Genomic DNA, 12,485 nt, shown 5'->3' with positions numbered 1-12,485 from the left:
CTGCGTAGCATGAATTACCACTTATATATATATATATATACACACACAATAAGAGATGTGCGCATGATTAAGAATGAATTGAAAATCGTGACGGTGCCTGCAACGCGCGTACGTTGACCGATGGATCGAACAGTACTCGTGATCGTGGGAATCCCATGCATGGCTCATTTAATTTGCGGCGCAATTCATGCTAGCTTAAACTACGTACTAACAACACCCAATAAATGATATATATATATATATATATATATATACGCTCTCTTTCACAACTCATCACAGGCTTTCAAAATTAATTAATATTAAAACCCAGTTGCAATTTTGACCAGAATTTATTGTATGTCGGCTATATATATATATATATATATATATATATATCCATACATTAGGGAACGGCCCAGGTGCGTTAGCCCGCAGTGCACCTGATATAATGATTTAAATAAAAAATAATAAAAAATTTAATAACTTATTTGTCTGGAAAAGAAAATATAAGGTTAAAGAAAAATAAAATCAAAATTAAAAAAAATTTAAACTTCAGCAAAGTGAGCATTGGTCTGCATCCATATTAGATTATCTATTTATTCTCTATATAATAATAAAATATTATTAATTTTTTATTTAAAAAAATTGAAACAAAAAGAAAGGAAAATGAATACACTGTCATGACAAAAAGAACATGAAAAATAGACGTCAATTCATATGCACCACGGGGCTATTAAGGATCTTTTGGTAAGACATGATTATTCATTAAATTCTATAAGTGAACTACACATCAAATGATCAAGGGTCTTAAGGACCTTTTGGTAAAACATGACAATCCTTCGTTAAATTTTACAAGAGAGCTACACGTTAAATGATCAATGTTTTTAAGGGCCTTTTGGTAAAATAAGACTTAACCAAAAAACAAGAAAAGTTAATAAAAAAAATAAGAAAATTTATTATTCACAGTTAGATAGCCACTTATTATAATAGTGTAGATCATATCTTCAAATATATAACTTTATCATTCTTCTTCGTTTCTCGTTTACTAGCTAGGTTTCTTTAAGGTGAAAATATGAAACTGGCATATTAATTTTGGAATTTAATAAGAACTTGGACGTAGATAAGTCGGTGGGGATCGAAGGAAGAAAGAAAGAACAGAAGGCGCTGGAAGGATCTTAGAAATTAAGCTAGCGCCACCGGGAGCAGCGCAGCCTAGAACGGATCGTAGATATTAAAATAGAAGAAATTGCATGATCAGAAAACGTGTTAAGGAGACGTTGAAACTGACTGCCAATTGATTAGGGTAACATGCATGATGCATGGAGCATGCATGCAGTAGCTAGGTACTTGGAGAAATATGCTTGCATATATATATATATATATATATATATGGCCTGGATCTGAGGTAGATGTCTTCCAGTTTTTATGGATTTCTAGCTAGCCGAGGAGTTTGCATTACAACGTTGTCAAATAAGTCGTGTGTTGTCGGCCTGATCATGATGATCATATATATAAGTTATGTAACTTTGTTTTGACTTTTTAAATTTGTTTTGTGATCTGAACAAAAAAACAAAAAGCTGAACATATATGCAATATATATATATATATATATACACACACACTAATAATAATAATAATTGTCGGTCTTCTGGCAGCTTGTTTCTTCTCCTACGCGCTCCTTTTCCGCCTTCGCTAGGCGCCGGGCCTGGCTAATTCCACCAATATTAATATTGTAATATCGAATTGATAGAGTTGCTTCTTATATATATATATATATATATATATATATATATATATATGATCTGTGTGTGTATATATTTTGGTTTCACGAAATTAGCTGTAGCTAGATTAATATGGATTAAGTACGTCTATACGTGCTAGTATTTTGCAACGATCGAGATGATGATAAAAACACTCGGACGATGTTATCATCAAAGCTTTAATTTTGATCCTTTTTGGGGAAATTAGTACGTTGTCAGAATTATTAATTTTGGGCACCCAAAAAAAAAAAAAAAAAAAAACTTAGATCTCTTGAATAATCAAATTCTCTTTATTGATGTAACACTTATATATAGATATGCGTGTGTATGCGCATCGATCACAAACATTCTATTAGTTTCATGCTATATATCATGTTTAGAAAAACGTCACTCTATCGCATCAAATGTACTGCTCGGTTTGACCGATTGGTAAATTTTTTTTTTTATTAAATGATGATAGAAGTGATTTTAAATATATTAATTAATTTTTTTATTTTTTAAATATATTAAAATATATTAAAAAATGTGAATACAAAAAAATGAAGAAGAAGTTATTTTATAACTAACAGTAACACCGAACGCCGCTCATCATGTTTATCGGGACTACTTTTTATTAATATATTGAAAATTAACATACCTTGTCATGTAATTAAAAAAAGAGAAGGAACATCAGATAATAACATCAGACCTTTTATTTGTACGTGAACAATGCAATTATATATAGAAATAATTTTGGAAGAAGATCAGAGTTTTACTTATCTTTCAGCTACATCATTCACTATCACGTCATGTCATGAAAAATCATTAATTTTATATATATATAATCAAGTTAATTTAAAGTTATTATTAAATTAAAAATAAAATATCTAATTAATTAAGTTAATAATCTTTTAGTTTTGCAAAAGCGTGTATATTTTTTTTAGTTATGATCAACACGTGCAAGCATTTTAATTATTTCGTAATTATACAGGCCAGTATTCATAAATGTTAATGAATTTAATATTATAAGGAAGTCAAAGGGTTATTTGGACTCATAAATGTTGGTCTATCTTTCCATTCAAACAAAGGTTGTAAGTTGAAGAGATGCTTTTTAGTAGGTTTGAATAGTGAGTTAAGTTAAGTTGAGATGAGTTGAGATGAAAATTTAAAATTGAATAAAATATTATTAAAATAATATTTTTATAATATTATTATTATTTTGAGATTTGAAAAAATTAAATTGTTTATTATATATTTTATGTAGAAATTTATGAAAATTATCGTAATGATGAGATGAGATAAGATGGATTCAAATCACCTCTCAATTCAAACCTAGCCAATTTATTTATTTATTGGTGGGCAAGTCAACTACTCCGCATAACTAAAAAAAGCATGCTACAAAACCGGTAGACCAACAACTACACATGTGAAATTAATTAATTCTTATCATCTATGTGTTAAGAGGAAAAAAAAAAAAAAACTTAATTACACGCTATACAAGATTTATGTAATTCAACAACATACCTAAGCTGCAGAAGATCATTTTATTTAGATGATAATCAAATACAACATTATAATATATAGTAAACTTTGGTCAGCAGTCCTTTATCAAATCGGGACTCTAGAAATACAACTAGACTCTATACATAGAGGTCCAACAGTACTAGCCTATATATATAGAGTAATTCTATATACAAAAGTAAAATGCATAAACGCCATGTAATCGCTTTGAAAATGAGTGGGTTCTACTATTAAAAAATTAATTTTTTTATATGGGTCCTATATTTTATTCACTTTTTTCAAAGTGATTACGTGATTATTACACAATTCACGGTTACAAATATCTTTTCTCATATATGTATAAATATATATATATTTATATTTGAAAAATGTCTCATCTCATTCATAAAAAGATTCAGAATACACATTGAAGATGGCGGGGAGTTTCCTCCAAGTCCACTAGACAGTCTGAAACTTGTAAAACATGTTTACCTAGTTTATGTGCAACAACATTTCATTCCCTATAGACACGATTAGTAATACAAACATAAAAAAGTTGTAATTTCTGTTTGATGTCTTCTATGATCATCCCAAAATAGCTCTCATCTTCTATTTGTTTATGAATTGCCATAACAACTGTTTTTGAATCCCATTCAAGTACCACTCGTTTCATACCCAATTGAATACCAAATTCTGCTGCAATAAGTGCTCCTTTTGCCTCTGCTGTAGATTGATCATTAGTATAACTTCCCTTTTTTTTCTTGTTGTAGCAAAGAATTGACCTTCCTCATCTCTTACTGCTATGCCAATCCCTAACATATACTGCATGTTATCCATAACTACATCCCAATTAATTTTACAAAAACATGGTGGTGCGCAATTCCATGTGACATTCCTTCGAAGATTGAACTCATTTTGGGCCATACTTGTAAGGTTGCTTCTTCTTGTCTCATGCTATTAACTCTATTCATCAATGACTTGGGATCAATTAATATGTTTTTAAAAACATATTCATTCATTCTCCACCACAAATTCCATAGGATTAAAGCCAATTCTTTCATGTCTCATTGTACAGTATATTGAGCATATCTTCTATAAGTGCTTTGATGTTCTTGATTGATGTTTTTCTTTTTTGTATTCTCTTTGATCCTTGCCCGAGAATATCAGAAGTTGATATGCAATCCCATAATATATGGTCAGTAGTTTCTGGTTCTACTAGGCATAATATATGTTCAGCAGTTTCTGGTTCTACTAGGCATAATGGACGCATTTGATCATTAGAACCTTCCTTTTGTATAAATTGACTTTTTGTTGGTAGAGTGTCAAGACATGCTCTCCATAAGAAATTTTTTGATGCTGGTGGAATGTTAAGTTTCCAAATCCTTGTCTAGTCTTCACATTTCTCTGATCTGTGGGAGCATTGACTTTTGTTTCTGTCTTGAATATCATCTTGCATGAAATAAGCACTTCTAACTGTGAAAATACCATTGTCAGTTCCTCTCCACATCAACTTATCTTGTCTATTTTTCTACTGATGGGGATTTGACAAATTACTTTTGCCTCTTCTTGAGAGAAAACTTCTCTGATGAGAATAGTCCTAAATTGCTTTGTTTCCTGGTCAATCAGTTCCTCGACTCTCATGTTTGCTCTGAGTGAATTGTGTCCACTTTGAGGAGTGAAGGTAGTAGGTGCATGTTGGGAGCCATTTGTCTGACCATATCTTTATAGTTTTTCCATTTGCAACCCTCCATATCAACCCTTCTTTAAGCAATGATCTTGCATAAAAGAAGTTTCTCAAAATATAAGATAGATTAGTACCCAGTTTGGCATTGAGAAAAATACTTGTGTTGCAGTACTTGTGAAGATGATAAATGTAGAAATTGAATCATCCTTCAATACTGCTTTGCTAATAAAGCTTTATTAAAATTTCAAAATTTCAAAATTCCAAACCCCCCTTCATTCTTTGATTTCTCCATTTGAGTCCAATTAATCCAACTCACTTTTTTCTCCTGATTAATCTGTCCCCACTTTCATAAATATAGCATTCTGATAATTCTTTTCTCAACCTGGGCCATGACCACTTTGCAAATTAATTGGATTCAAATTAACAGCTACCTTCTCGCAATATGCATGCCTTTTCTCCTTAAGAATAATTAATCTAGCCAAATATTACAGTTTAGCCGCTACAAGAAAAATGAACTTTTATGATGAATTATTTATGACGAGAATAAACTCATTTTGTAAGAGATAGCAAATAAACAATTTACTTGAATTGAATCGCCAACTTTGAGCCACACGAAGCAGACTAGGGTTAAAGATCATCAATTTGCAAAGCTAGACGTTGCCTCTGAGAGGTAAATCTCTTGTCCTCTCGTACCTTTACAGCTTGATGAGCTTAAAAGTGTGTATATATATATATGTATATAGTTAAGGATTTTGTCAAAGTGCACCATCACTAATTCATGTAGAAAGTCATATGTACCAGCTATGAGCCAAAGCCACCCACCGAATTAAAGCTCTCCGTAGCTCTTTAATATTTGGAAAAAAAAAATGCTTATACACTTACATCTCCAGCAAGCCCATCGATAGACCCTGAAAGCTCTTTGTTTTTCAGCACTTGCAGATCCCGCCGACGAGAAATGGATCATAGCCAAGTTAATTGACATTTTTATTTTCAGGATCATAAATATATATATATATATATATATATATATATTTATAGAACTACAAACTTCCACCAAAAAATGGATCAAAAGATGAACAATGGACACAATCATTCAAGCAAATTAAAGGAAAATTCAACTAAGAAGATTGTGAGAGATACATATAATGAAGCTCCCGAACGTATAACTACACCCTCTTCGCTCTCCCCTAATTATATTTTTACAGGCAGTCAAACCCTCATGACTGGGGAAAAAAAAAATAAACAGGAAAGAAAAAGAAAATGAAAAGGACTTCAAATAAATAGTCAGTCATACGTACTAAGGGTGCACTCCTACAGCTTTGCCACAAAATAAAACATTAGAAGGAATGTCATATTCATTAGCAAGGTTGTGGTCCGCATTCCAGACCCTGAGATAGAACTGTTGCCCAAGATACTGCCTTTCCCATATTGCAGACCTCATGTTCCACATGCCTTGGTTGTCCAAGGAAACCAATATGGTGGTCCAAGAATTTGGATACACCTGCAACAAAATTTAAAATTAAATAAAAAGAATGTACAAAAAATTATAGATCTATTGTCCCATGAATTATCTCTTTATGGTTAAGATGTAAGTTGCATAGATAACTAAAGGAAGACAATCTTCTGATCGATTAAATTGTGCATACTCTACCATTAAGCTGACTGATGTGGTCAGACTTAGTTGAGAATAATACGCAAATGGTGAATTCACAACAAATTCAAATGAGAAAGGCTTGGTCACATCTTGATCTTTCTACAACGCCCTGTTATCCTTACCCTTGAAAGAGTATTCGACACACTCACACCCATCCGAGAGATGTGTTTTTTGCCACGACAGTATCTCTATGAAAGATTTTCACCTTGGATAATTTAAGGCAAAGACATATTGTGGTGATTGATTAGAGCTGTAAGTGCAAAAGTAGCCGGGGAGGTCTGTTGACCACCTTTTACTTCATTGCAAAGTGGCTAGTGCTTTGTGGAATGATTTCTTTTGACAAGTTGGTTTAGCTTGAGTCGTGTTAAGAAAAGTACCGGTGGACCTTTTGAATTCCTGGAGAGGTTGAAAGGAAGCTCACAAATTGCATCAATGTGAAAGATGGTTCATACCTGCCTCGTATAGTGTATTTGGAGGGAAGTGAATGACATGAACTTTGAGAACTCTGAACAAGTGTTGGAAGAGCTCAGAACTTTATTTTATAATGCTTTATTCCTTTGGAGTTTGGACAACCTCTAGACTTTAATGGGCTAACTTTTTATGATTTTCTTGTATCTTTTTCTTTTTCTAGATAGGTTACTTTATTATGCACCTGGATGCACCTTTACACTTTCTCAATGAGTTTTTATAAGCCACAAATAAAAGGATTCTTACAGCAGCAAATAATAAGCAAGGCATTCCCAAGATAATCTAGAAAAATATCAAGTGAAAATTTATCAATATTGTATAATAACCTGAGCAGTATGTCTAGTCAGAGCATCAACTAGATTATAGCTACTTCTATTAGCTGGTGTCCACTGTCCAGAACCATAACTACAGTGTTGAAATAAAAATTATTAGAATATACTTAACTCAAGAAAATTAAGACAGACAAAACAATTTGCCTTACCCAACAACCCAGAAATCATAGCCATCAAGATGCCAAGATTGAATGGTGCTTTCATTGTTTTGGAGAACAACTTCAATAAAATCATGGAGGGATGCTGGCATAACAGAGGTAGCTATGAATGTAGGACCACTAGAGGGAATCACTTGGATTGTATCTACACTGAAGACTTTAGGGATGTTAAAATGATCGGCAAGTTTCAGAGGGGTGTCAGGATTGATGTAGGAGACTCGGTTAACAGCATAACGCTGCTTTCCATTTATTAAAGGTGCAGAATTGACCAACACAATCGTCTTTGATGGCGTTATCTTCCCATAATGGAATGAGCCCTGAGGATTAGGCCTTGCTGCACTTGCTGTCAAATTCCACCTTTAAGAAGAACAAAGTTTGCAAGGATCAAGATCAAAGCATTGGACTATAAAATTATCTACAATCACTCTTAAAATTTATTTGGGTCAAAGCTTGTTATTGTATACCTGTAGGTTCTGGCTTGCTCGATAGACCACTGTATTTGGTCAGTAGGACCAATGGGCAAGGGTCCAGAGACGGGGGTGTGAGAGTTTGTGTAGTGTAAAACTGCAGTTGCTGTAAGAACATGTTTAGTGAATCGTGTGGATGCAACAATGTAGTAGTCCTTTGGTGGCTGGTTCAAGGTTACTAAGACAGCCACAGATTGGCCAACATGCACATCAAGAGAGTCATAAATGTTTTGAAGAGTATGAGATCCTTCAACCTCAACTAACTTCAATTTGTGGCCTTGAATCCTGAAGTTCAATGAGGTTGACAAGCCCACATTTGAGATCCTGAACATGTAGGTTTTTCCTGAAAGATTAACAAGCAGATAGATGTTGGTAAACCATTCACCATAAGAACATAAATAGGATTTAGTTAGAGAACTCAAAACCAGCCAAGTGCCAAGTTATTCTTCAGTGAATCAAGAACATATTTACTCAAGTATTGAGAATGACCTTGGTCACCACTGAAGGTATTCTGAGCCTGGCCATTTATAAGGACGCCATCAGGAAAGGAAAGAGATCTCCCCGAGTCCAATGATTGCTGCAATATCTGCAAACATCATGATAACTTATGAGGGAAGGTCTAGACAAGACAAGACAAGACAGGTATCACTAGGAACATTACAAAATGTAAACGTTAACACAATCAATTTCGTTGAGATAGCATGTAGCATGAAAGCAATCTTTACTAGAAAGATAAGGCAGCCAGCCTTCTCAATAAAATGATTCCCAGTCATTTAACGATCTAAACATCCAGCTAGACTCAGAAAATTCTCATCTTACCTTCTTTAGTCGTTTAGATATAAGAGGAAAATGTAAAAATGGGAACTGGGAAATTTAAACAAACTTCATCTCAAACCTATTTCTAAAAGGATAGCAGTGATTAGTAAAATATGCATTTGTGAAGTGTGAACAAAGACGGAACATTATATCTTGCTGACCTTATGGTTGGTTTTGTACCAATCACCAATAAGTAAAGTGAAATCTCCGTCAGGATTCGGAAAAGGGATTGGTATACGAGGTCTCTCATATACATTGAGTCCTCCAAACCCTCCAGCAGCTTTGTGCAGTAGAGTTGAGGGGAAATATGTGTAGGACCCAATCTGGTCCTTGGTTTGAAACTTGTAAGTGTAGTTCGAGTTTGGAGGGACAGGGCAGTTGGTACCCAATACTCCATCTTGCCATGAATTCTTCCTTTGTTTAATACCATTCCTAGTTGTCACAAAATAACTTATCAGTAAAACATGTTATTGATTACGATGCTGAAATCAAATAATCAGATGTGAAGCCAAAGAAATTGCAAATGCCGATTTGAGATCATGCTAGTACAAGTCCTTCATATAAACCCACAGCATTAAACATGTCAAGTAGTGTATTTCTCGGCTCAATCTTACACAGCTGTGCAGTAAGAAGGCATAGACCAAGTAGGAAAAGAAAAGGAGTCAAGATTTTGAAATGATCAGATTCTTTTTCCATTTGAGTTCTATCTTCACTACTCATCCGTACAATATCCAGGGAACAGCACCCATTAAGAGTATGATAACATCTTCCTCTTTATAACTGCGCCTAGTGGATTTTCAGTTAACTTGAATCCAATAAAATTTTAGCATCGGAAATAACAAAGGTCACTAGACTTTTGTATGGTATACTGAAAGCAGGGAATGACATCCTTAAGCCAAGATGAAATGCACAATAAAAACAGGTGATAGAACAGAAGAAGCTCACCATGTTAGTAGAAATGGCTGGTCTATCTTGTTAATGAGGTTGAGGATGATGTTGTCATTAGTCACCACATCAAGTCTAGGACCAGGAAACTGACCATTGATAAGGATTACCTTAAAGAAAGCAAAGACCAAATCTTTTAGATACCCAAATTCTCATTTTTTAGCCAGTGATCCAATGCTGGATCTAAAAGCATAACAACGGTTAGAATCACCAACCTGTTGAGGGATACCCAGAGGAGAAAGAGTCCCATAAGTAACAGTCCAGGTATAGTACCTATACGGATCGTCTGCTTTGACATGAGCAACAACCAAAACAGCCAAAACCGCACAAATCACGTGGAGCAAGACTGCTTTTTCCATTGAATCTGCAAACGCACACTGAACAAAGCCACCATTAGTCACACATTGCCAAATCTAGGTTATTGCTACGACGAACTGAAACTTAACCGCAAAATTCATTAATCAACAAACAAATGGGAACTTACCAGATTGTTGGGGGGTATTCTTTTGGGCCACAGTGGGAGAGAAGCTGTCAGTGACAACCTTAAATAAGAACAGCGCGGGAAAAAAGCTTCACCGGATATGTGTGGAATTTTCCTACTACTATTGCAACTTTCTTTTTGATTAGTTGTTCTTTTTTGTTGTTAACCAAAAAAATACCTGCTTTGAGGTTTCCACCGTGCCGGGATTCGGCGCATTTCACGCGTTTCCGCGTGATAATAATTTTGCTTCAAACAAAAGCTATATAGATTCCACTCGAACTCCATTCATGAGTGGTGTAAATGCACAAGTCACACTTGCCCTTTAACTTCGCCCCTGATTACTGCTCCCATTACTTTTTAAAGTTTTTAAAGTTTTCTTTCACTCATCCTCGTTTTATATTATAAAGTTGGGATTTTTTTTTTTTGCTTCTCCTAAAATGTGTCATGCTGACGACAAAAATATAGTTATAGAAAGCCAGTGCTACTCCTAACTAATGTAATTCTGTTTTCTTCCATCTGATTTGCCAAAGTTCTCAGCTTTATAACAGTATTGGTAGCTCCATATTGTGCCTCCGTCGGGATTTAGAAATACTTTTAACTCATTTTATCTCATCATTATAATTTTTTTAAATTTTCATACAAAATATAATAAATAATTTAATTTTTTTTAAATCTCAAAACAATAATAATATTAATAAATAATATTCTAACAATACTTTATTTAACTCGTCTAAAATAATATCGTCCCATCTCATCTCAACCTATTATTCTATTTCCTTCGTTTATTCTCTGAAGAAGTTGCGCTTTGCAAAGGAGCCTATGGCTAAAGATAATACCGTCCCCCTCTCTCATCGACATTTCTATCAGCATCAGTAATCAACAAGAACAGAAAGAACCTCATAAGCTTGGTTAATACATTAAAAAAAAAAGTCCCGAAACATAGCTTGAATCGACGTACTTGTGATTGAGAATATTATAAGACTACCATCAAGTCATCAAACACAAAAAAACACGATAATTATAATGAAGTCAACCACGTACTCAGTTTGGCAGAAGAAACATCCTAAGATGAATATTCTCTGTTTTTGTTTTTTAATCATCTCGTCTGATAGTACGATGATATTTTAAAAATATTTGCCTAAATGGTCGGAAATGATGCACATTTAAACATACATTTCAAAATAATTAATCAATATTCAGTTAAAACTCGTTATAATAATGGGCCACAAGGGATTAGTTTGGTAATTTTCATCATCCTTAATACTAGAATAATAAGCATAAACTCCAGCTAGAAACAGGACAAAGGGGGGGTTGGGGTCTGGAAATGAAGGGCAGCCACGTGAACTGCCGCTAATATGTGGATGCCAGGAGGATTGACAATTTGACACCACGCATGACGCGGTGTTCGGTGTTCAATGACTTCGAAAAAGGAAGACCCGTGGTCTTGAACATAATGCGATGGATAGCGAAAAAGCTTGCACTATTATTTGCTTACGAACCGATGCTGATTCATGGGGATATTGGGTTGTGTAATTAAGTAGTGCAGGCCACATCTGGTGCATGCCTTTTCATGGTTGTCGCTGCCAACTCATTCAAAGGACGGATGAATCCCGAGAAAATAACACCGAAAAATGATTTGTCCAATCTCTACAGATTTTGCCAGAGAACTGTTACTTAATTACGTAAAAATAAATTCATAAATTATTACGATTTTTTAATTTTGTGATCTTATAGATTTATTTTAGAATAAAAATAATTTTACAATCTAACGTATCACATCAATTTATAAATTTATCTTTATATAATCTATTTGTATCTAAAGTATTTTTCTTGTAAAAAAGTAGATCACATTTTAAAAAATTATAAAAAAAACCTATTCTTTAATAGTGAGATCCATTGTTTTAATAAAAATCTTGTATGAGACTTATTTATTTGAGATTTATTTATTTGAGATTTGTATCTTACATTACTCGATAGCATCACTTAAACTATTCCATTTTTTATAAAAATAAAAACAAAAATCTATTGGCACTTTTCTTTTGTACACTCGTAACGCCATACCCAAGGACGGAATTAGAATTTGGTGTATAAGGGGTAATTAGCAAAGTGTATCTTATGTAAAGTATGTCATTGACATTTAACATTAACCATATAATGTGTTTAATTATCTAGAGACAAACTAAATTATTAAAGCACTCATCTAAACCTCTCACTTGAATTCCATCAGACTCAAGTAAACAATAAAAATTAAGATAAAAATAA

The 12,485-nt window shown here is 33.6% G+C and overlaps 1 protein-coding gene across 2 annotated transcripts; it reads right to left on the bottom strand.

Annotated features, from left to right (window-relative positions):
• Positions 1–5,994: 5,994 nt before the first annotated feature.
• LOC121235778 (L-ascorbate oxidase homolog) lies at positions 5,995–10,583 on the bottom strand. Of its 2 annotated transcripts, none has more exons than XM_041132186.1 (10): positions 10,402–10,583; positions 10,227–10,245; positions 9,958–10,119; positions 9,743–9,852; positions 8,959–9,229; positions 8,471–8,567; positions 7,979–8,324; positions 7,506–7,871; positions 7,351–7,429; positions 5,995–6,403 (listed from the first exon to the last, which is right to left on the bottom strand). In XM_041132186.1, the coding sequence occupies exons 1-10, from the start codon at positions 10,506–10,508 to the stop codon at positions 6,200–6,202; spliced, it is 1,761 nt and encodes a 586-aa protein (XP_040988120.1). In that variant the 5' UTR covers positions 10,509–10,583; the 3' UTR covers positions 5,995–6,199. The 2 variants fall into 2 exon arrangements, with proteins under 2 accessions (XP_040988120.1, XP_040988129.1); XM_041132195.1 differs by having other exon boundaries at positions 10,227–10,270; positions 10,402–10,582.
• Positions 10,584–12,485: the final 1,902 nt, after the last annotated feature.

Source organism: Juglans microcarpa x Juglans regia, chromosome 1D (genome assembly GCF_004785595.1).
Source record: "Juglans microcarpa x Juglans regia isolate MS1-56 chromosome 1D, Jm3101_v1.0, whole genome shotgun sequence".
In the NCBI taxonomy this organism is placed as follows: domain Eukaryota; kingdom Viridiplantae; phylum Streptophyta; class Magnoliopsida; order Fagales; family Juglandaceae; genus Juglans; species Juglans microcarpa x Juglans regia.
The sequence above is the reverse complement of the archived record's forward strand: the minus strand, read 5'-3'. Positions and strand labels throughout refer to the sequence as shown.

Excerpts from the sequence above, each read along its gene's own strand:
- LOC121235778 (XM_041132186.1), bottom strand. The coding sequence starts at position 10,508 with ATGGAGTTCGAGTGGAATCTATATAGCTTTTGTTTGAAGCAAAATTAT. Across the intron at positions 8,325-8,470 it reads TACCTTCAGTGGTGACCAAG|GAAAAACCTACATGTTCAGG; the intron begins GTCATTCTCAAT and ends TTAATCTTTCAG. Across the intron at positions 7,430-7,505 it reads TATGATTTCTGGGTTGTTGG|TTATGGTTCTGGACAGTGGA; the intron begins GTAAGGCAAATT and ends TCAACACTGTAG.